The sequence below is a fragment of the Schistocerca nitens genome, chromosome 8, assembly GCF_023898315.1.
Source record: "Schistocerca nitens isolate TAMUIC-IGC-003100 chromosome 8, iqSchNite1.1, whole genome shotgun sequence".
Classification (NCBI taxonomy): domain Eukaryota; kingdom Metazoa; phylum Arthropoda; class Insecta; order Orthoptera; family Acrididae; genus Schistocerca; species Schistocerca nitens.
In genome coordinates this window covers 471,076,164-471,102,120 of record NC_064621.1, presented here as the reverse complement: position 1 = coordinate 471,102,120, position 25,957 = coordinate 471,076,164, and the positions used below count along the sequence as shown (strand labels likewise).

The window sequence follows — 25,957 nt, the reverse complement described above, 5'->3', positions numbered from 1 at the left end:
GCTCGTGGTCGTGCGGTAGCGTTCTCGCTTCCCACGCCCGGGTTCCCGGGTTCGATTCCCGGCGGGGTCAGGGATTTTCTCTGCCTCGTGATGGCTGGGTGTTGTGTGCTGTCCTTAGGTTAGTTAGGTTTAAGTAGTTCTAAGTTCTAGGGGACTTATGACCACAGCAGTTGAGTCCCATAGTGCTCAGAGCCATTTTTTTTTTTTTTTTGAGTAACCTGGTCCAACTGAACGGATCAGTGACTTGAAATGTTTATGTTGGGCTATTTGTTGACCATTAGCAGTCATTCATGGACTTCAAATTTCCAAACAACTATGGAATTTGTATGGTTGACAGCGCGCCATGCCCACTGGGCCACAGTTGCTCGAGATTGGTTTGAAGAACATTCTGGACAATTTGTGCAAATGATTTGGCCACCCAGTTTGCCCAACATGAACCTCGCCAAACATTTAGGGGACACAATCGAGACGTCAGTTGATGCACAAAATCCTGCATCGGCAACTCTTCCGAAATTATGGACAAATGGTTCAAATGGGTCTAAGCACTATTGGACTTAACATCTGAGGTCATCAGTCCCCTACTTAGAACTACTTAAACCTAACTAACCTAAGGAAATCACACACATCCACGTCCGATGCAGGTTTCGAACCTGCGACCGTAGCAGCAGCGAGGTTCCACACTGAAGCGCCTAGAATCACTCGGCCACAGCAGCCGGCAATTATGGACAGCTATAGAGCCAGCATGGCTATTATTTCTGAGGGGGACTTCCAACGAATTTTTGAGTCCATGCTACGTCGGGGTGCTGTGTAACGCTGGGCAAAAGGAAGTTCGACACGATATTTGTATCTATCCCATAATTTTTGTCACCTCAGTGTAAATACAACGTCTGCTAAGGAATTCATAACAAGTTCGATAGCCAAAGTAAATTTTAATGAAATAAACATGTTGTCAACATTAGCCAAAGATTGTTTTGTAGTTTCATTTAGTGTTACAAGTGCAAACATTGTTGTTTTTGGTATGCGATTATGCTTTTAGACGTTTTATAAGACAAAGTTGCAGCAAATAGTAGACTCTCGAAAAAACTAACGCAAAGAGTGCACTATAATGGGTGATTCCGCTGCCCCTGCCTCACAGCTAAAGCGGTATTTTCAATCTCTGCTATAATGATCAGTTTAGAATGTTCCTCCAGAAGGGTTGTTTGTAATTACGTTGATTATTCGCTCCAAACTTAACTCTTACATGCACATTGGTTTCGCAATCAGAAGGCATGACGAATACAACGATGTCATTGTTTACTTTATTCTGCTAAAATTCATAAAATTATTAGACAAAATCTATACAAATGTCAGTTTTATGCCGGCGGCGAAAAAAGGCCAGTCAACGAAGACCAAAAAAGATCGAACGTGTGAAATAATTCGTGCAGTCACAAACTTTTACACAGTGCCACGAAGGACGTACTAGAAATCCTGACTGGTGGCAGGTGAGCGTCGGAGTGGGGCGCGTTTTAAGGTCACTTTTGTACTTTTTCTTGAATAACTCGAGAACTACGGTTTCTAGCGAAAACACATCCTTGTACGAAATGTAGCTACATTAAATTTCCTTCCAACATGTGCTGCTCTATTTTTTTATAGAACCAGTAGTTTATAAGTACCGCGCGAGAGAATATGAAAATCTTATGCACTGTATTTGAAGATATTCGAGTTGCATAAAGCCCCTACGTAGGGGCAGCTGAATACCCTGTATATGAGTACAGGGAAAGGGCGATAGGGTCGTTATAGGCTAAAACGTGGGTCAAGCTATTTAGAGAAATTCATAACCACAATGAAACGGTGTTGCACGAATAAAAACGTATTGATCACCAGTTTCTGCCACGCAGATCATCGCCAGTGAAAATCAAGCCGTTGTGCCTAATAAAAGTAATACTAACCTCACTGGGCAAAATATTAGTCATCCCCTTAAAAGAGCGTCCACATCCATATCTGAGTCGTCAGAGCGGATGATGCCATGAGGGTCACTTGGTTTCGATTCCTGGTATTACGAAGTATTTTTCTGTGGTGGGAGGACTGATACGGGATGCACCCAGCCTCATGAGGCCAACTGAGGAGCTATTCGTCGGAAGTAGTGGTTCCAGTGCCAAGAAATCCAACAATGACGGGGAGAGCAGTGTGCTGAAAACATGTCCCTCCGTACCACGTATGATAATGCCATTGACAGAGGATGACATGGCGGTCGGTCGAGCCAGATTGGCCCGTTTAGGGCCACAACGCAGAACCTTTTATCTTGAAAGAGCAAACAGGTCGCTTTGGAACCCCGTAGTAGCTGTGTAACTGTTACTAGGAGGTCATGTGACCCTCCACCCCTTAAGTAAGTCATAGCTGTGGAGTGGTGTGTTTTCGACAGTGTGATGTAGGGAGTCAACGCAGGGTCCACGCACATAGGTGACATAATGAAAGAAAAGAGTAAACGTGTTTGGATATGCCCATGACCTCGCCATGAACGATGTTGTATCTTTTGTTGGTGTCTTAACACCAATGTGTGTACAAGAAATAGTATATCACCCGTAGCTATATAACACAGTGTAGGAACAGTTATCGTTAGAACGTCGCAAGCAACAGGGACTGGAGACAAATGTCACATCTTGCAGATGACTGTTGGTTTCCTACACGATACTGATTGCTGCCATCATTAGAAACAGGCCTATCTTAACCAGTTTCCGACAGAACATAGCGACGGGAACTGAATGCAATACCTCACAAAAATCCGTTGCTCTCAGTTGAGAGAGGACAAGTTACTCTCTCACCTATTTTTCGCGTATAGAAAATTATTAAAGACTTCCTCACAAGCTGATGCCGCTTGAGGGAGACTCTAGGAAGTTAACGGCCTGAGCAGACGTCTATGGACACTGGTAGGGCGCTAAAAGTATGAGGCATTTTTATGTTTCTTAGTTCATAGTGCAAATACGCCAGTGAACCACTTCCTCCGGCCGCTTCAGTTGTATAAGAAACCTCCGGCGTCTGAGAAACCTTTGGAGATAGAATCTTTATTACACCTCATAGCTAGGACTAACAATCTCTAAGGCATAGGCGATTTTAATAACGATCTTTGAGATTCTATCTGTTCGCCTGTTGCCGTGGGAAGAGACACGACTTTGAAAAAAATCGACTTCCCCCTCTGTGTAAACTTAAAAGATCCAGTAATTGGCGGTTTCTTTTTTTCTAGAGACGCAGGTTTGTTAATTCTTGCCCTGGTTCGACATGAGTTTATGCTGTCGCTTGGGAGGAGAGATTTAGCGCCTCTAGAGCTCTGTGATTGGCTGAAGATGGGGTGCACGTGGTGTCGTTCGTGCACTTTGCGGGAAAACGGATTTTTTATCTAGAGAGGTGCGAAGCACTGGGGTGCAGGACTTTGGTCTGGCAAGCACTTCTAGTCGAAGCTCTGGCATGTGTGGTTGGTACTTGGGACCTGTCCTGAGACTGACTTCACTTGCGAGTAGTTTAGACTGGGGAGCCTGTCGTGAAGTTCTTACTGTACCGATAGTGTGACTTCAAACATCTCGGACTACTCGTTTGCCGAGGGCATACTTATTCGGTTTTGGTTTACCAGTCTCGACAGTTGGTGTCATTGTGTGCTCTGTCGTATAACTGAGCCAAATTGGTCCTTGATACGAGCAGCGAACAGGTGTGTCACACTGAAATCTACCATGATTTCAGGGCTCTGGTAGAGAGTAAATTGCGATCCGTCTGCCTGGTCGCTAGACCGTGGGATTTTTGCATTTCTTTCGTGTCCACGATCAATTCACAGATGCCGCCTCCAAGTTTCACCTCCACCGCACACATCCCGCCAGCTGCAAGTTACATAACCGCACAAAGCAAACAGGGTAACGTACAGATCTCAATCGCCACTTGCTCTCAGCTGCACCTATGTAGAGAATCTTCAGTAGATTTGATCAATCGAAGTCTGCCCTCAGCGTCAGATCAATTCAGATTGTGTTATCCACATTTTTAGGGCCAGAGCACTTGACTCACTCCACTAGTTAAACTATCTCTGCCACCCAGGATCTTGTCCAGTGTAGGCTTAAATCACCTGTTACTTGGTTACAGTATTCAGTCAATAATTTGTTCAGCATAATTTATGTCTGTTTTCGGAAATAATAAATGTTGTTAGAACACTACAATTATGCCAACATTCTCAATCATTTAAATAGTCCCACCAAGTCTACCTTTCAAAGTAATTACTATGTTACGTGTCAACGTATAAATGTTTCTTCATCTACTTTTATTTTTACTTGCATTGAAAGCCACAAGTACTTTTTGTAATGATAATAATTTAAACACTCCACAAAAATACGAAAAGAAGAATTTCGAATTTTCTATAAGGTGAGGTGAATAAACAATTTACTTTGTACCCTCCGCCACACACCGTCAGGTGGCTTGCAGAGTGTGGATGTAGATGTACTTCAATTAACGTAAGTGTGAGCACTTGAAATGACACTAGGCCGGCGGAGATCTGGACGTTACATATAGAAGGCAGTGAACTCTCAAGAACGGGAAGCTGTCGGGTAGTACGAAGCTGTAAGTTGCATACGTTGTTGTGGCATTTGCGAGAGAAAGCAGAGAATATGTCGAAGTTTGTAGAACAATATGCGTGGACCTAGACCATCCGTCAGCTTAACCCTCCTAAAACCGTGGGGTCTATAATGACCCCAGGCCGCAATTTTCTGTAAAATATACCTTATTTCCTATTCCTAAAAATTATGAAAAATTCGGACTTTTCCTGAATTAAGTAATGGGTTTGTAATATATTAATATAACTTTTTGAAAATATTTAGTTTTGCAGAAAATCAAGAGAGAACTGCTGAATACCATTGGGGTTAAATGCGACCCTATCTCTCTCTTCCGGTATTATTACCCAATAATGCTGCATTCAATCCGTAACTGTTGCTGTATTTCCTTTGTTTTATTCTTGTAAATATTGTTGTAACGTGTCATTGTTGCCAATACTTTATAAGCCGACAGTTATTTGTTCCATACAAGTGGAGACTACTATTGTGTGTGTTGCATTTAGTGGAAAATGTCTCGTCGCCTTTCCGAAGACGAAGTGCTTGAAATATTACTGCAGGATAACCCTCTATCTGGAGAATCAAATAGTGATATCAGCGATATAGTTTCTGATGGAAAAATTGACGTCTTAGGAGAGAATATTCCTCAATCAGACGGAAGTTGAGAAGAAGATTTGGACAGCGTAGGTGTCCAGCCTGAACAGGAAGTAACACATATTTCTGACTGTTATATGTAAGTACACATTGTACTTTTGTAAATGTGCGTTAGGGTCTAGCTCCAAGATATACCCTTTGTATTTTTAATTTTTTTTTTATTTCGTGTAGGTCTAAAAACAAAGAAGAACTGTGGCATAAAAGACGAGCTGAGAAGAGCTTGTGGAAGAGAAGAGAGATGGAACATAATGCGAGTAAAGCCAGGTCCAACAAAATTCGCAGTGAAAAATGTAGTCCGCAGCTCGTGGTCGTGCGGTAGCGTTCTCGCTTCCCGCGCCCGGGTTCCCGGGTTCGATTCCCAGCGGGGTCAGGGATTTTCCCTGCCTCGTTATGACTGGGTGTTGTGTGATGTCTTTAGGTTAGTTAGGTTTAAGTAGTTCTAAGTTCTAGGGGACTGATGACCATTGATGTTAAGTCCCATAGTGCTCAGAGCCATTTGAACCATTCTTTTTTAAATGTACACTCCATAGAATCAGCTTTTCAGTTGTTTCTTAGGAGAAACATTGTTGATGTAATTATAAAGTGGACTAACAAAGAGAGAAATCTTGTTTACAGTAGTAAATGGAAACCAGTAGATGCCATTGAACTGAAGTGCTTTATCGGTGTCTTGATCCTAGCTGGTGCTTACAAGGCCCATAACGAAGCAGTTACACATCTGTGGAACAAAGAGGATGGTAGACCCATTTTTAGTGAAGCAATGGCTAGAAATCACTTTACGCAAATTTCAAGGTTCATCCGATTTGATGACGCAGATGTGAGACGTCACAACCGTGCTCCTGACAAGCTGGCTCCCATTAGAGAAATATTTGAAATGTGGGCACACACATTTCAAGAAGCATATGTTCCCACAGCAACGTAACAACTCCTGAACAAGTTTTGGAATTTCGTGATAGATGTCCATTTAGGCAATATATTCCTTCAAAACCAGGAAAATATGGGTTGAAATTATGGGCTGTATGTGATAGTGCAACGTCTTACGTTCTCAGTCTCCAATTTTACACTGGTCGACAAGAAAATGAATCTCGTGAAGTTGGTCAAGGCAAGACAGTTGTTTTAGATATGGTGAAAGGCTTATAAAACAGTGGCAAAAATGTAACAATTGACAATTTTTTCACTAGCCTTAGTTTGGCGAGAGAACTTCTGAAAATCAATCTCACACGCTTAGGAACAATTAGAAAAAAATAAAGGAGAACTACCACAGGCTTTCACTCAGACCAAAGGTCGAGTCAAATATTCATCTATTTTTGGATTCCAAGAGCATGCTTCAATTGTTTCATATTGTCCGAAAAAGGGAAAAGTTGTAACTTTGCTCAGTACAATGCATTCAAGGAAGTAAATAGAAGATCGTGAAGAATGCAAGCCAGTAATGGTTCCGGATTATAATAAATCAGGAGTAGATACCATGGACAAGCTGGTTAGAACGTACACTACAAAGAGGATGAGCAGAAGGTGGCCAAAGGTACTACTTTACAACATGATTGATATCAGTGCACTGAATGCATTTATCATATAGCTACATCTGGCACCAGACTGGGCAGAAAGGACCAACTACAAGAGACGCGCATTTCTCATAGAATTAGGAAAGCAGCTCGTCAGAAGAAAGCCAGACAAAATTATTTCCCCAGTACTTCCATCAACAGTACAGACAAAAAAAGAGGAAGGTGTCCGTTTGGTAAAAGGTCTGAGGATAGAAAATTCACCGATAAATGTTCAAAATGTGGATGTTACGTGTGTAAAAACCACTCTGCAATTTATTGCTGTAAGTGTAATGCGTCATAAATGTCAATTCGGAATTTAATCAAAAATGTTTGTAGTTTCATGAGAATCATTTGTAAATTTTACGGAAATAAATAATTTTAAAAAATATGCATTTTAATTTAATGTAATGTCACTGACATCATGTTTTAGATTGTGGAAAAAATAAGGAATGTGATTTTATTCTACCATTATTAAAACTATCCTTAATAAAAAATAAATTCCGTTAGGGTCACTAAAGACCCCAACGGTAGGCCTACTCAGTGTAACAAACAATACTCGGTATTAGAAGGGTTAAACGTGCACGGAACGGCCATGTCAGTCGGGAATCCTCATACTGGTCTGCTAGGTAAAAGACATAAAATAATCCTAGGTTAACAGCTATTTATTTATTTATTTATTTATTTTAGCAGTGATCTAAAAAAAGTAATAGAGGAAAGTATGTAATGAGTTAGGTTCCTCTGTTACAGTTCGTTGGTTTTCACTTATTTTCAAAGCGAATACGTCTAATGTGTCTCACGAGTGGTGACGTATATGTTCGGTGGAGGGGGTGCCAGTACTTTCGGAATACTAACGCTTTTCGGACACTGCTCTGAGTAACTGAAATAGCATCCGAGTAGCGACAGGTTATCTCGCAACTGTGGCCGAGCGGTTCTAGGCACTTCAGTCCGGAACCGCGCTGCTGCTAAGGTCGCAGGTTCGAATCCTGCCTCGGGCATGGATATGTGTGATGTCCTTAGGTTAGTTAGGTTTAAGTAGTTCTAAGTCTAGGGGACTGGCGACGTCATATGTTAACTCCCATAGTGCTTAGAGCCATATCTTGCAACTATTACAGGCAAGTATTATATACGAGTAGGAAGTGACTTCGAACCTGTGGGCAAGTTTCATTTACAACTGTGACGATCATTAAAACGACAGAAGGCCGAATTGTCGAGACATTATGCTATCTCGATCTGATGGGAAAGCGATTTCGGTGCACGGTTTTGCACTTGCGAGAATTCCTGATGTTGTGTTTTCAAAATTTAATCGCACAGATGGCCGACTGGTCGCGTGTTTTCAGTGTTGAATCTCGGTAAGTTGTTTAGTGTTCATATGTGCAGACGAGCTGGGGTTTATTGTAGAAACATTGTGAAAAGACCCGCGTGACAGTGCAAATTTAATTGCTGGCATTGTTAGTCCAGTTATACATCGTTTTTCCGAGTTATAGTTATTTTAAATGCCAAAGTGCATGAGGTAGATTTCCGGCGTTCTATAAATGGATAACATGCGTAAAACTTCTCTTTGTAGTGAGTACCTTGATTCGTGATGAGGATTATATTTAACATTATTGACGAAAATATCATTGAAAGTGATGCAGTTGTTAAAGGACAAGGACAGTGTTCTGCTCATGGTTGATTTTAATGCCAGGATTAGAAATCGAACAGAAGGGTATGAAAAGGTTATAGGTAAATTTGAAGAGGATATGGAGGCCAACAGGAAAGGGAAACAACTCTTGAATTTCTGTGCCAGTATGGGCTTAGTAATTACAAACTTGTTTTTTAAACATAAGAACATTCACCGGTATACTTGCGAAGGCAGGGGAACCAGATCTGTCATTGACTATATAATAACAGATCAGGAATTCAGGAAGGCTGTGAGGGACACACGTGTATTCAGGGGATTCTTTGATGACACCGATCACTATTTAATCTGCAGTGAAATTGGTATTATGAGGCCGAAAGTGCAGGAGGTCAGGTCCATATGTAAGAGGATAAGAGTCGAGAAACTTCAGGATAAGGAAATCAGGCACAAGTACATAACAGTGATCTCAGAAAGGTACCAGTTAGTTGAATGTAGTCAATTACAGTCATTGGAAAAGGAATGGACAAGGTACAGGGACACAGTACGAGAAGTGGCTAAAGAATGTCTTGGAACAGTAGTGTGTAAAGGTAGGATGAAGCAAAGAGCTTGGTGGAATGACACAGTCAAGGCAGCCTGTAAAAGGCAAAAGAAGGCGTATCAAAAATGGCTACATACTAAAGCTCAGGTAGACAGAGAAAGTTATGTTGAAGACAGAAAGAAAGCCAAACAGATAATTGCAGCATCCAAGAAGAAATCTTGGGAAGACTGGAAACAGGTTGGAGACTTTGGGTCAAGCTGCTGGAAAACCATTCTCGAGTGTAATTAGCAGTCTTCGAAAGAAGGTAAGAAGGAAATGACAAGTATTTTGGACAGGTCAGGAAAACAGCTGGTGAATCATGTTCATGCCTTGGGCAGATGGAGGGAATATTTTGAAGAGTTGCTCAATGTAGGTGAAAATACGATCAGTAATGTTTCAGATTTCGATGTACGAATACAATGGGATAAGAATGATAGAAATAGGATCATATTTGAGGAAGTGGAGAAAATGGTCAGTAGATTGCAGTGCAATAAAGCGGCTGTGGTGAATGAAATTAAGTCGGAACTCATCAAATGCAGTGGAATGTCAGGTCTAAAATGGCTGCACAGGATAATTGAAATGGTGTGGGAGTCGGGACAGGTTCCATCAGACTGGATGAAAGCAGTTATCACACCAATCTTTAAACATGGAAACAGAAAAGTTTGCAACAACTACAGAGGTATCTCTTTAATCAGCGTTGTGGGTAAAATCTTCTCAGGTATTGTTATTAGTTGAGGACAAATTGGATGAAAATCAGTGTGGGTTTAGGCCTCTTAGAAGTTGTCAGGACCAGATCTTTAGCTTACGGCAAATAATGGAGAAGTGTTGCGAGTGGAACAGGGAATTGTATCTATGCTTTACAGATCTAGAAAAGGCATATGACCGGGTTCCTAGGAGGAAGTTGTTGTCTGTTCAACGAGATTATGGAATAAGAGGCAAACGTTTTCAAGCAATTAAAGTTCTCTACATACACTCCTGGAAATGCAAAAAAGAACACATTGACACCGGTGTGTCAGACCCACCATACTTGCTCCGGACACTGCGAGAGGGCTGTACAAGCAATGATCACACGCACGGCACAGCGGACACACCAGGAACCGCGGTGTTGGCCGTCGAATGACGCTAGCTGCGCAGCATTTGTGCACCGCCGCCGTCAGTGTCAGCCAGTTTGCCGTGGCATACGGAGCTCCATCGCAGTCTTTAACACTGGTAGCATGCAGTTGACGGACTTTGAGCGAGGGCGTATAGTGGGCATGCGGGAGGCCGGGTGGACGTACCGCCGAATTGCTCAACACGTGGGGCGTGAGGTCTCCACAGTACATCGATGTTGTCGCCAGTGGTCGGCGGAAGGTGCACGTGCCCGTCGACCTGGGACCGGACCGCAGCGACGCACGGATGCACACCAAGACCGTAGGATCCTACGCAGTGCCGTAGGGGACCGCACCGCCACTTCCCAGCAAATTAGGGACACTGTTGCTCCTGGGGTATCGGCGAGGACCATTCGCAACCGTCTCCATGAAGCTGGGCTACGGTCCCGCACACCGTTAGGCCGTCTTCCGCTCACACCCCAACATCGTGCAGCCCGCCTCCAGTGGTGTAGCGACAGGCGTGAATGGGGGGACGAATGGAGACGTGTCGTCTTCAGCGATGAGAGTCGCTTCTGCCTTGGTGCCAATGATGGTCGTATGCGTGTTTGGCGCCGTGCAGGTGAGCGCCACAATCAGGACTGCATACGACTGAGGCACACAGGGCCAACACCCGGCATCATGGTGTGGGGAGCGATCTCCTACACTGGCCGTACACCACTGGTGATCGTCGAGGGGACACTGAATAGTGCACGGTACATCCAAACCGTCATCGAAGCCATCGTTCTACCATTCCTAGACCGGCAAGGGAACTTGCTGTTCCAACAGGACAATGCACGTCCGCATGTATCCCGTGCCACCCAACGTGCTCTAGAAGGTGTAAGTCAACTACCCTGGCCAGCAAGATCTCCGGATCTGTCCCCCATTGAGCATGTTTGGGACTGGATGAAGCGTCGTCTCACGCGGTCTGCACGTCCAGCACGAACGCTGGTCCAACTGAGGCGCCAGGTGGAAATGGCATGGCAAGCCGTTCCACAGGACTACATCCAGCATCTCTACGATCGTCTCCATGGGAGAACAGCAGCCTGCATTGCTGCGAAAGGTGGATATACACTGTACTAGTGCCGACATTGTGCATGCTCTGTTGCCTGTGTCTATGTGCCTGTGGTTCTGTCAGTGTGATCATGTGATGTATCTGACCCCAGGAATGTGTCAATAAAGTTTCTCCTTCCTGGGACAATGAATTCACGGTGTTCTTATTTCAATTTCCAGGAGTGTAGATAGTCAGGCAGCAGTTAGAGTTAACGGTAAACTGAGTTCATGGTTCAGAGTAGTTCCAGGGGTAAGACAAGGTTGCAACATGTCTCCACTGTTGTTCATATTATTTATGGATCATATGTTGAAAACAATAGACTGGCTGGGTGAGATTAAGATATGTGAACACAAAATAAGCAGTCTCGCATATGCGGATGACTTAGTTGTGATGGCAGATTCGATTGAAAGTTTGCAAAGTAAGATTTCAGAGCTAGAACAGAAATGTAAGGACTATGGTATGAAGATTAGCATCTCCAAAACGAAAGCAATGTCAGTGGGAAAGAGATATAAACGAATTGAGTGCCAAATAGGAGGAACAAAGTTAGAACAGGTGGACGGTTTCAAGTACTTAGGATGCATATTCTCACAGGATGGCAACATAGTGAAAGAACTGGAAGCGAGGTGTAGCAAAGCTAATGCAGTGAGCGCTCAGCTACGATCTACTCTCTTCTGCAAGAAGGAAGTCAGTACCAAGACTAAGTTGCCTGTGCACCGTTCAATCTTTCGACCAACTTTGTTGTATGGGAGCGAAAGCTGGGTGGATTCAGGTTACCTTATCAATAAGGTTGAGGTTACGGATATGAAAGTAGCTAGGATGATTGCAGGTACTAGTAGATGGGAACAATGGCAGGAGGGTGTCCACAATGAGGAAATCAGAGGAAAACTGGGAATGAACTCTATAGATGTAGCAGTCAGGGCGAACAGGCTTAGATGGTGGTGTCATGTTACACACATGGGAGAGGCAAGGTTACCCAAGAGAATCATGGGTTCAGCAGGAGAAGGTAGGAGTAGTCAGGGTAGACCAAGGAGAAGGTATTTGGATTCGGTTAAGAATGATTTTGAAGTAATAGGCTTAACATAAGAAGAGGCACCAATGTTAGCACTGAATAGGGGATCATGGAGGAATTTTATAAGGGGGACTATGCTCCAGACCGAACGCTGAAATGCATAATCAGTCTTAAATGATGATGATGATCATCATCATCATTGAAAGCACATAATGGAAGACGTTAGCCTGATACCGTTGTCTTTCGTGTCCTCTTATCTTAAACAATAGGTGACAAACACAACTGTAACTATCAATCCACTGCCAATATAAACTGCTGATTATAAGGAGACAATTCGCTTTTCAATTTAATTTGATGGTTTTTTGCAATTCTGAATTGTTTGTTTGTGGCCAAGGCCAACCAACCATACTTCCCAAGCCACCTCAATTTTCTATGTTAGCGTTTGAATACTTAGTATGTACCGAGAGAAGAAAAGCAGGGTTAACCTCAAGTGCCAGTTTGACAAGACGGTATAATATAGGGGTTGATGGCTCTCACGGAATCTTACAGACATCACATGTCCGTTGGAATGCTTCCCACCCTGGTTAATGGAAAGTGCCAATTCGACGGGACGGTAAAATATCGGCGTTTGTGGTGCTTGCGGCATTTTACAGACGTGAGACGGCCTTTGTTGTGTTACCTGCCCTGGTTAATGAATAGAGAGGCTCCTACACACTCAAGTAACGGACCACTGGCATCCGACCAATACAATTATGACATTTACATTTAGGTTTCGTTAATATAATAACATTCCTCCCATTACAGTGATCCTGCAAAGAGCACGAACGACACCGCCTTCACCCCGTCTTGAGCCAATCACAAGGCTCTGGAGGCGCTAAATCTCCCCTCCCACATGACAGCACAATCTCATGTCGAACGAGGGCAAGATTTAAGAAACCTGTGTCTGGGAAAAAAAGAAACCACCAATTACTGGCTTTTTTAAGTTTTCGCAGAGGGGGAAGAGATGATTTTTTATGAAGTCGTGTTGCTTCCCATGACAACAAGCGAACAGATACAATCTCAAAGACCTTTATCTAAATCGCCTGTGCCTTGGAGCTTGTTAGTCCTAGCTATGAGGTATGATAAAGATTCTATCTCTAAACATTTCTCAGATGAACGAGTTTTCTTATACAACTGAGGTGGCGAAGGGAAGTGGTTCACTGGCCTATTTGAACTATTGGCAAACAACAAAACACACGAATTTTTATTGCGTGTGGCTCTGCACACAGTGCCCGGTTTAAACTCCACGTGTAGATGCATTTCTTTAGACCTCCAGCCCAGGCTTCTGCTGGCGCTGCACCAGGAATCGTGGCATTGTTCTGCTGGAGTCTTATCTTGACGAGGGGCTGCCCTGTCTGCCCTGTATGGCTGTGGGCCTGTCCTGCAAGATCCACTAAGGAATGGGCTCGCTGCCAATTGCTTTCAACTCCCAACATGCCATTACTATGAGCTGAGAATTATAAAAATACCTTGTGATTTTAGCGCCTTACCAGGCTCCATTAACGTCTGCTCAGACTGTTAACTTTGTAGAGTCTCACTCAAGGTGTGTCAGGTTGTAATAAAATCTTGACTAATTTTCTGTATGTGAAAAATAGGCGAGAGAGTAACTTGTTCTCTCTCAAAGTGTAACCTGCATGACAAACACTACTGGCTCTATCACATGCAACGATTGCAAGGATTATGAGCAGCAGATTTCCATCTATGGAAAGGATTTTGTCAATGGTTTTTGGACCAGGCCATCACAATTATGGGATTTCTGTGATCAGTCCTCTTTACTGAAGAAGCAACGTTTATGAGAAGTGGCATCATCAATAAGCATAATCTGTGGGCTACAGACAGATCAGAGGAACTTTCATTTGTCAGTGCCATCTATCATGGCAATGATGCATTTTTGGACCCTTGTTCATAGAATCTTTCTTGCTCCATTTCCAGTTAGGAATCCATTCCTACAGTTTGTCGCTTTTAACTAATGTTCACCCTGTACAAGGAGTAGGAGTGGACCCTAATTTCATCCCTGTGGGATTCCCTTCACGATGTCTCCAAAGTTACTAATTTTTTTTCCTTACCTGCAGCGATGATGGTGGTCAGACCAGGTAGCAGGAGCAACAGGTGCCTTTGTCCAGAGGCAGAGGCGGCGATGGCAGCCACGGTGAGCCCCAGACCACACAGCAACAGCATGGCGATGGCGGCAGGCCACTGGGCCACCAGCGCCGGCTGCCGCTGCAGGCACAACACACCACACGGTGTCACTTCCGCACACAAATACTGTCTTCTCAGCCACGATCCAAAACCCCTCTGTGTGTCGTCAACCAACAGTCAGTGCATAGCGACTGCAAACTCCATTAAGTTCTGTTTATCAATATAATTGGAATTATCTGAAAATTCACTTGCATAAAATCTGACATAGCGGGTGGATTCTTCCCATCTGTTGTGTTCTTTCCGCTCCCAAGATAACTACCATTCTTTGCTAAGTTTTTATCTTATTTTCAACTTCTTCATCTATTGCCATGTAATATGTACAAAAATATCGAGTTCTTACACTGTTCAGTTACATTAATATGGCTACCTGTCAAAAGACCACAATCTATTGGTTATGACCTGTAGATTAAAACTGAAGAAACTGCAAAAAGGTGGGAATTTAAGGCCGGCCGAAGTGGCCGTGCGGTTAAAGGCGCTGCAGTCTGGAACCGCAAGACCGCTACGGTCGCAGGTTCGAATCCTGCCTCGGGCATGGATGTTTGTGATGTCCTTAGGTTAGTTAGGTTTAACTAGTTCTAAGTTCTAGGGGACTAACGACCTCAGCAGTTGAGTCCCATAGTGCTCAGAGCCATTTGAACCATTTGGGAATTTAAGGAGATGGGACCTGGATAAACTGAAAGAACCAGAGGTTGTACAGAGTTTCAGGGAGAGCATAAGAGAACAATTGACAGGAATGGGGGGAAGAAATACAGTAGAAGAAGAATGGGTAGCTTTGAGGGATGAAGTAGTGAATGCAGCAGAGGATCAAGTAGGTAAAAAGACGAGGGCTAGTAGAAATCCATGGGTAACAGAAGAAATATTGAATTGAATTGATGAAAGGAGAAAATATAAAAATGCAGTAAATGAAGCAGGCAAAAAGGAATACAAACGTCTCAAAAATGAGATCGACAGGAAGTGTAAAATGGCTAAGCAGGGATGGCTAGAGGACAAATGTAAGGATGTAGAGGCTTATCTCACTAGGAGTATGATAGATACTGCCTACAGGAAAATTAAAGAGACCTTTGGAGAAAAGAGAACCACTTGTATGAACATCAAGAGCTCAGATGGAAACCCAGTTCTAAGCAAAGAAGGGAAAGCAGAAAGGTGGAAGGAGTATATAGAGGGTCTATACATGGGCGATGTACTTGAGGGCAATATTATGGAAATGGAAGAGGAGGTAGATGAAGATGAAATGGGAGATACGATACTGCGTGAAGAGTTTGACAGAGCACTGAAAGACCTGAGTCGGAACAAGGCCCCCGGAGTAGACAACGTTCCATTGGAACTACTAACTGCCTTGGGAGAGCCAGTCCTGACAAAACTCTACCATCTGGTGAGCAAGATGTATGAAACAGGCGAAATACCCTCAGACTTCAAGAAGAATATAATAATTCCAATACCAAAGAAAGCAGGTGTTGACAGATGTGAAAATTACCGAACAATCAGTTTAATAAGCCACAGCTGCAAAATACTAACACGAATTCTTTACAGACGAATGGAAAAACTAGTAGAAGATGACCTCGGGGAAGATCAGTTTGGATTCCGTAGAAATGTTGGAACACGTGAGGCAATACTGACCTTACGACTTATCTTAGAAGAAAGATTAAGGAAAGGCAAACCTACGTTTCTAGCATTTGTAGACTTAGAGAAAGCTTTTGACAATGTTGACTGGAATACTCTCTTTCAAATTCTAAACGTGGCAGGGGTAAAATACAGGGAGCGAAAGGCTATTTACAATTTGTACAGAAAGCAGATGGCAGTTATAAGAGTCGAGGGACATGAAAGGGAAGCAGTGGTTGGGAAGGGAGTGAGACAGGGTTGTAGCCTCTCCCTAAGGCTATTCAATCTGTATATTGATCAAGCAGTAAAGGAAACAAAAGAAAAATTCGGAGTAGGTATTAAAATACATGGAAAAGAAATAAAAACTTTGAGGTTCGCCGATGACATTGCAATTCTGTCAGAGACAGCAAAGGACTTGGAAGAGCAGTTGAATGTAATGGACAGTGTCTTGAAAGGAGGATATAAGATGAACATCAACAAAAGCAAAACGAGGATAATGGAATGTAGTCGAACTAAGTCGGGTGATGCTGAGGGAATTAGATTAGGAAATGAGACACTTAAAGTAGTAAAGGAGTTTTGCTATTTGGGGAGCAAAATAACTGATGATGGTCGAAGTAGAGAGGATATAAAATGTAGACTGGCAATGGCAAGTAAAGCGTTTCTGAAGAAGAGAAATTTGTTAATATCGAGTATAGATTTAAGTGTCAGGAAGTCATTTCTGAAAGTATTTGTATGGAGTGTAGCCATGTATGGAAGTGAAACATGGACGATAAATATTTTGGACAAGAAGAGAATAGAAGCTTTCGAAATGTGGTGCTACAGAAGAATGCTGAAGATTAGATGGGTAGATCACATAACTAATGAGGAAGTATTGAATAGGATTGGGGAGAAGAGAAGTTTGTGGCACAACTTGACCAGAAGAAAGGATCGGTTGGTAGGACATGTTCTGAGGCATCAAGGGATCACCAATTTAGTATCGGAGGGCAGTGTGGAGGGTAAAAATCGTAGAGGGAGAGCAAGGGATGAATACACTAAGCAGATTCAGAAGGATGTAGGTTGCAGTAGGTACTGGGAGGTGAAGAAGCTTGCACAGGATAGAGTAGCATGGAGAGCTGCATCAAACCAATCTCAGGACTGAAGACCACAACAACAACAACTGTCAAAAGACTGAACAACCATCTATTGCAGCGCGAACTGCCGTGAGATGTGCTGGAAGAGAGGCAGTGGGGTTCTGCAAGGTATCGATAGGGATATGGAGCCATGGTGCTCCAGTGCCGTGGCTAGCTGCGCTAGATTTCTCACTTGAGCCTTCACAATGCAAATAGCCCAGTCGAGGTGGTCGAACAGATTGTCGATTGTGTTTAAATTCGGGGAGTTTGGTGGCCAGGGGATATGGTAAACTCATCCAGGTGCTATTACAAACTTGCAATATGTTGTGTGCTGTGTGACACCGTGCCTTGTCCTGCTGGTAGATGCCATTGTACTGAGGAAGAGCAAACTGCACATAGAAGTGGACATTGTGCCCAAGAATAGATGCGTACTTGTGTTGATAGATTGTGTCTGGCTAGGATGACGATATCTCCCATGGAATGCCATGAAAACATTCCCAAAACCATCATGCTTCCTCCTCTGGCCTAGACCCCAGGACGTTTCGTGCCATACATCCTGTCCAATGGAGCAAAAAACGTGATTCATCGCCACACAGGATAGCAGTGTGGTCTAGGCCACCTTGGCACGGCCCGCAAGGCCCACCCCATCGGAGGTTCAAATGGTTCAAATGGCTCTTAGCACTATGGGACTTAACATCTGAGGTCATCAGTCTACTAGAACTTAGAACTACTTAAACCTAACTAAACTAGGGACATCACACACATCCATGCACGAGGCAGCATTCGAACCTGCGACCATAGCGGCCGCGCGGTTCCAGACTGAAGCGCCTAGAACTGCTCGGCGCCGGCCGTAGTGGCCGTGCGGTTCTAGGCGCTACAGTCTGGAACCGAGCGACCGCTACGGTCGAAGGTTCGAATCCTGCCTCGGGCATGGATGTGTGTGATGTCCTTAGGTTAGTTAGGTTTCATTAGTTCTAAGTTCTAGGCGACTGATGACCTCAGAAGTTAAACCACATAGTGCTCAGAGCCATTTGAACCATTTGAACTGCTCGGCCACAGCGGCTGGCCCATCGGAGGTTCGAGTCCTCCCTCGGGCATGGGTGTGTGTGTTGTCCTTAGCGTAAGTTAGTTTAAGTTAGATTAAGTAGTGCGTAAGATTAGAGATCGATGACCTCAGCAGTTTGGTCCCATAAGACCTTACCACAAATTTCCAATTATTTTCCGTGATTCTTCGGAAAAGGCCACCTGTTGCCACCCAGCGGACGCCCTGTTGCGGTCGCCGAATAACAGCAGTGAGCGTGGGTGCACGATACAGGCTCTTGCTGCGGAGGGCCATACGCAGCAACATTCGCTGGGCAGTCGTTGAGGACACACTTTTGGTAGTCCTATGGTTCATCTGGGCGGTCAGCTGTTCATCAGTTGCACGTCCTTCCACCCATACACATCTCCGCAGTCACCTATGGCTGGTAGTGCACCACAGTTGCCCATGTGCCTGTTCCAGATAGTGCCATTTTGACTTGTGTACTTTAACCATGGCGACAAGCCATCGGTTTACAGATTTAGCCGTTTCGGAAATGCTTACACCCTTGGCGCGAAAGTCAATCATCATGCCCTTTGGACATCAGACAAATCGCCCCATTTCCGCGTTATGACAACAGCTGCACTGTTTTATCAATTCCCCCATTCCCGTGACACACCCTCTGCAACCAGTGGTGCCACCGGCCATCTGTGAGGGGTTACTAACCTTTGATATCGAGCATAGGCGGTTGTCATATTAATGTGACTGGACTGTGTATTAATGTTGTCTGCCAAGTCATCAATATACAAGATGAACACCAAGGGGCCAGCCACTGTGGCCGAGCGGTTCTAGGCACTTCAGGCCGGAACCGCGCTGCTGCTATGTTCGCAGGTTCGAATGCTGCCTTGGGCATGGATGTGTGTGATGTCCTTAGGTTAGTTAGGTTTAAGTACTTCTACATCTAGGGGACTGATGACCTCAGATGTTAGGTCCCATTGTGCTTAGAGCCATTTGAACCATTTGAACACCAAGGATCCCAATACACTTCTCTAGGGCATACCTGAAATTTCTTCTACATCTGTCCATGACTCTCCATCCAAGATATGTTGCGTTCTCTCTACCAAGAAACTCTCAATCCAGTCACAAAATTCACTTGATACTTTATACGATAATATTTTTCGATAATAAGGGTAGGGGGTGCATAGTATCGAATGCTTTTAGGAAATCGAGAAAGTCGGCATCTGGTTGACTGGTTTCAAGATGTCATGTGAGACACGTGTGTGTCGGTTTCACATGATCGATGTTGGTTGGCATGGAACAGTTCATTCCGCTCCAGATACGTCATTACAAAGCGAATAAAATAGCTAATTCACAGGATAAAATTAAAACCATATGGTCAGTTGTGAAGCAAGTGACCGGTCAGCAGCACAAGGCTGACAATATAAAGTTAGTGCCTAGCAAAAATTTTTCTGTTACTGGTAAGTCGAATATACGTGCAGTTTTAACAAAAATTTTCTGAGCATTGCTGGTGAATTAAATAAAAACTTAGTTTCTACAGGGAATCATATAATTCTCTTGGAAAATTCCTTTTCGAGATTGATGTCTGAAATACTCGTCTGTGATACTGACAATGGGGAGACTGTGTCAATAATTAAATCACTGAAGACTAATGACTATCTTGGATATGATGGAGTGCCTAGCAGAATATTAAAATACTGTGCTGCACAAATTAACTCTGTACTTAGCCACATTTGTAGTGTTTTCTTCCAGAATGGTCAGTTTTCTGAACGATTAAAGTGCTCAGTAGTAAAGCTGCTTTGTAAAAAGAGAGGAAAGGGATAATGTACACAATTTTAGACCTGTTTCTATGCCATCAATCTTTGCTAAAGTTATTGACAAGGCTGTGGATGTAAGAATAATCTATATCACGCAATTTGCTATCAAATGTACAGTTCGGCTTTAGAAGCGGTTTATCTACTGGAAATACTATATTCTCTTTTTTCTGTGAGGTACTGGACGGGTTAAGCAAAATGTTTCGAACGCTAGGCATATTTTTTTATTTAACTTAGGCGAATTATTGTGTTGATCACAAAATATTGCTCCAGAAGTTGGATATTTATGGAATACGAGGAGTATCTCGCAGGTGGTTCATCTCTTAGTTCAACAACAGAAAACAAAAGGTCATTATTCACAGTGTTGAGAGTGGCTGTGTTTTGGGGTTTGAGTGGGGAACCGTCAAATGGAGACTGCCTCAGGGATCAGTGTTGGGGCCACTCGTATTCCTTATTTGTATTAATGATATGCCCTCCAGTATTACAGGTAATTCTAAAATATCTCTGTTTGCTGATGACAAAGGCGTGGTAGTACAGGATGTTGTGTGTAACATTGGTTCTGTTTCAAATAACGCAGTTCATGACATAAGTTCATGGCTTGTAGAAAAGAAACTAGCGCTAAATCACAATAAGACTCATTTTTTACAGTTTCTAGCACACAATTCAACAAAACCCGACGTTTTAACTTTCATAGAATGAGCATATGATTATTAAAACTGAACAGTTCAAATTTCTGGGTGTTCAGATAGATAGTAAACTGTCATGGAAAGCCCACGTTCAGCATCTTGTTTAAAGACTTAATTCTGCCATTTTTACTGTTCGAACAGTATTTGAAGCAAGTGATCGTTAGAAACGAAAATTAGTGTACTTTGCTTATTTTCATTCCCTTATGTCATATGGTATTACATTTTTGGGGTAAGTGTTCGCATTGCAGTAATAGTGAAGTGACGTTGATACCGTGGCCGCCAAATTCGGCTCTTCTGAACCCGAAGAAACACATCTCGGACACTACCCTATGCCAGCTCCGCGCCCCGAACCAATGGTTCGTAGTTTATAGGAGCTGCATAATGTATGCATAGACATGTGGTGTCATATTTCCGGGAGAGGCTACTAAGGACTTGTCGAATTGACGCCACGCGGAACTGCCACTGTATTTCGTTCCAAATGTGGACCAACGCAGTAATAACCAGGCGGTGGTAATGTTTCGCCTCATCAGTGTAGTAGGCTTTGTAGCGCACGGCTCCATTGGAGTAATCCATCACAACTGATTTGAGATGATTCCCATAGGTCATATTCCATCATTTTGCTTACATTACTGAAGTTTTGTGGACGACATACGTCCGGTTGCTAAACTACCTCGGTGCAGTAAATACTATGAAAGCAGAAGGCAATATTTTAATCAATACTAAATTTGTTAATATAGTTACTTTGAAACATTAATTCACTCATGACGACGTGACTCAAGATGACTTCAATACCCGAAAGTACCATCTGTTACATAGGCAAAGCACAATGCACCTACATCTACATCTATACTCTGTAAACCACCGTGAGGTGCGTGGCAGAGGGTACGTGCCATTGTACCAGTTATTAGGGTTTCTTCCTGTTCCATTCACGTATGCAGTGTGGGAAGAATGATTGTTTGTATGCCTCCATGTGCGCAGTAATTATTCTAATCTTATCTTTGTAAGGTGTCAGGCAAATCCAACACCTTCCATGAAAACCCAGACATGATAAGCAAATCCAGTAGTATGTCACATAGCTCCGATTAAATCGTGACATTAAATTAACCAAAGTAATACGAGTAACGAGTGAGCAAATGGAATATCACAGACTAACACAAGAATGCCTAAATGCATGTCATACCTTCCCACCGTGAGACAGACGCAGTTCCGAGGGGAGAAACGAGAACAGAAGCCGATAGCAGAACCGTGTTAAGCTAGAAGGCCCTACGATAAGAGACGGACACCCACGTCGCCAGCTAACCGCTAGGACCACCCCCAGCCCATGTTAAAAACTAGAGCCCTCCAGAAGAACAGTATAGATCTTACGATAACACTAAAAGGGCCACCCCAGCCACAAGCTTTAGCGTGAGACTTTTTCGCGTCTCTGTTATGTCAGGACCACACCCCAGCCCATGTTAAAAGATATAGCCCCCCAGAAGAACAGTATAGATCTTACGATAACACTAAAAGGACCACACCAGCTGCAAGCCCCTTATAGATTGTGTGGGCAACAGGCATGCTCTGTAGGAACAGTATCAACCTGTCAAATCAACTCGGTTTGCAGGGAAGCTTATATGTCAGGGGCAAGAATCAATTTTCTGGGCCCCAACATGTTGGCTGCACTCTCTGATAGGTGTATTGTGTTACAAGAAGTATCAGCCTGCTGTATCGACCTGCTTTGCATGGTGACCTGTACATCAAGGGGCGAATAAATGATTTTCAAGCCCCTGATATGTAGCCTCACCTTCATGACAGTTGTGTTGGGGGAGTAGTATCAGCCCACTTCATTGAACTGTATTGCAGGGTATACATGCGGCGATGACATGGTTGGGACATGAGGCAGGTAGAAGAGGTGATGGGCAGAGTGAGAGGGAGGAGGAAATGGACAAAAAGAGTGGATGAGTAGGAGATGCAAGAGGTAGGTGGAAGGTGAGAGAAATAATGGGCAGGTAGAAAGGGGAGGTGGATATGGAAAGAGACAGTTGGAGAAGGATATGTTCAGAGGGTGAGAGGAGGAATATATAGTCAGCAAGAGAGGGTAGAAGAAAGAGACAAAGAGAGGGGGAGGAGGAGATGAAGAGAAAGAGAGACTGGGAAGGAGGAGACAGACAGAGGTGGGAGGGTGAGGTGGACAGACAGAGGGAGGAAGAAGTGAACACAGAGAGGGGCAGGAGGAGGTGTATTCAATATATGTGTTAAACACATACATGAGCGACGGCCACAGGAAAAAGACTAGTTGCCCATAAAATAATATGAATGATAAGCATCAGCAAATGATTTCGACAGATTTCAGATTTAGGGGAGAATCGGTTCTATTTATCCATAATGCCTTGTTTTAGCGCAGTAACTTCACTCAAATAGTTATTAATAATTATTTTGCACAAGTCGTTCTTTAGAACTGTAATCTATTTGTTTGTAATCACATCTGACTTCGTCAAACCAGACCACACGATGTAGTTGAAATACTCTTCTATTCATAAACATTTTGATGGTATTTAATATGTATATTACAGTTAACCGATTTCGGCTGTAATGAGTTACCATAAGGACTAAACATGCATTGTCGTTTTACGTAATTTACAATATTCATCAAATACTCAGTGGACATTTAAATTTAATTAATATTTGATGACAACTTGACGTGTTACTTTCGTAACAAGATAATGGGTGTTTGTTTAGTTTCGATGGTCAATCATTAGAGTCTGAATCGGTTGGCTGTAATACATCTATTAAATGCGGTCACGACATTACTGAATAAAAGGGTCTACCAATTTGTACTTGAAACTGCTCTTCAGCCAACAATAATGTTATTTAAAAAGTTTTGTAACTTATAAGCAATGTCTTAGAAGGTGCTATTTTCAACCACAACCACTTCAGACAGAAGCGGCACTTTTTGCTGATCTCTTTCAACATCCACAAGACTGTGTGGTATTTGTATCTACTGCATAATTTTGTTAAAAAGTTTAGGTTGTCAACATTTTTTCATGCTGGCTTATAATCAAATGCGATGGTTGTTTGTTTATTTACAAAATAAACCCGCAATACATTGACAATGTAATTTTAAATTTATTGAGTTGACGATGAAAAACCAGTAATTTTCAAATAGTAAGCCATTCGCCTTGCTACTGTAGAGTGTAATTGTGATCAATCACACATACAACGATTTTCAGATTTTCAGCTATTGTGAAAATGACAATACTTGTACATGTAGTGTTTTTCCAGACACATACAAGTACTTTATCATCAAAAACAGTATACGATCTAGTTAAGACCATCACGAGGCGTTATCTGGAAATGCTAACATATGTACACTAGTGAATATTGTTCTGTACTGCATATACAGAAATAAGTTGTATTGATTACAAAGATTACTAATAAACAAGATCTTTTGTGGAACTTTCTGGTAAAATAAAACCAGCTGGACTGATACTCGAACCCGGACCCTTGGCATTAGTAGGCAATGTTCTTACCGACTCAGCTATCCAGGTTTGTAGAATCCCTGTCTCAGGTGCAGTAGTGTCGAAACATTTGAGAGCAAATTCGGAGAATACATCGCGTAAATTTCCCGTTCATATCATAGTATTAGGTGGAAATTACATTTTTTCAGCTACAGACTGGGAGACTCAAATGATTAAGGCAGGTAGAAGGGACTGGGAATCGCACGAAATTGTTTTAAACTCCTTATCCGAGGACAGATTTTCGCACAGGAATAAAATGAAAGCAATAAAACGTACTTATATCAAACGAAAGCAAGAATGCCGCCTGCCATGAGAAATAAACCAACATTTGGCTTTTAAATGTTGTCTGGAGTCGCAAAACTCTTCTGAAATTTTTTAAATGCTATTCGTTCGTTAATGTACGCATATCACATACATCTAATCTACACACACACATACACGCTCACGCACACGCACGTATGAACCTGCAAAGAATTCAACAGTAACATGAGGTCACTCTTTGTACAGCTCTAGTAACTGTGAAATTGTAGCTTTCAACCAATTTTTTGACCCACTTTGTAGAAAGAGCACTCTTTGCAACTCTTTGATTGTTGTACGGTTGTACGTCGTGTTCTTTTTGCAAATAGGATTACAAAGAAAGGTAGCAAGATCTTTCTGCTCACAGAAAGTGACAAGAAACAGATTACAGATTACGCGTGCGGTCAACAGGAAAATTCCGTCTCCAGCACTAACAATGTTGAGTATAATGTACAAAGTTCAGGCGGACTGTAAAATATGCTTCAGACGGGTACTTGCCGAGCAAAGTTCTGAGGTACAGAAAACACCAAACGTGGTTCAACATCCGTGTTAGAAAGCTGCTACGAAAGCAAAGACAGCTTCACTTGAAATAAAAATGAATGAAGCCAAAATTATCATAAGGAGAGCTACGGGCGAAGCGTTCAGCAAATTCGAAAAAAATCCAAAGAAGTTACGTTAAATCAGTTAATGGATTGAAACCATCTGTCCAGACATCCCACGACCATGATGTCATCGAAACGGAGGATGACACAAATATGGCCGAAATACTAAACAACTTTTTCCAAAACCGTTTCACAGACGAAAATCGCATTGTAGTTCCTCCTTTAAACGGCGCACGAACGTCAGAATGACATATCTGGAAAAAATTGGACGCAGGAGAGAAAATTAACTGAAATGGCTCAAAAGAGCAAAGGCCACTGGACTTGATGGCTTACCAATGCTACTCTACAAATAGTATGCTAAAGAACTTGCTCCACTCTTAACAATAGGTACCATACGTCGTGGAGCAGCGAAGCGTTCCTAATGATTGGAAAAAAAGCGCTAGTCATTCCCGTTTTAAAGAAGCGTCGAACAGCCCTATATAGGCCTCTAGCTCTGTCTCTGACGTCGGTCTGTTCATAATTTTGGAACATGTGTTATGGTCGCGATACTGGAGAACGAAACATCTCTCCTGTAGGAAGCAACACTGGTTTCACATACAAATGACATGTGAAACCCAGCTCACACTGTTCGACCACTAGACCCATAATGCAGTAGATACCGGCATCCACGTTTTGCTTTACTTCTGGAAGGCGTTCGATAAAGTTCCGCATTGCTGTATAATGAATAAAATACGAGCGTGTAAACTTTCAGCCTAGCTGTGTGCTTGGACTGAAGAGTTCCTAGCAAATAGAACGCATCATGTCGTTCTCAACGGAGAGAAATCTTCAGATGTAGAAGCAACTTCAGGCGTACCCCAAGTGACTTTTATGTGTTGAAGCGGAAACGTGAAATATCCGATCTAACGAAAAGGGCTGACTGGCCACTGTAGAGTGCTTTCTACTCTGA

The 25,957-nt window shown here is 42.9% G+C and overlaps 1 protein-coding gene across 1 annotated transcript in view; it reads right to left on the bottom strand.

The window, feature by feature from the left end:
- LOC126198833 (uncharacterized) overlaps window positions 1–25,957 on the bottom strand; it is a 237,589-nt gene that overhangs the window by 5,554 nt on the left and 206,078 nt on the right. The window contains exon 6 of the mRNA XM_049935412.1: window positions 14,239–14,392. Coding sequence (XP_049791369.1) covers window positions 14,239–14,392 — 154 coding nt within the window. The remainder of the gene's footprint in view (window positions 1–14,238; window positions 14,393–25,957) is intronic.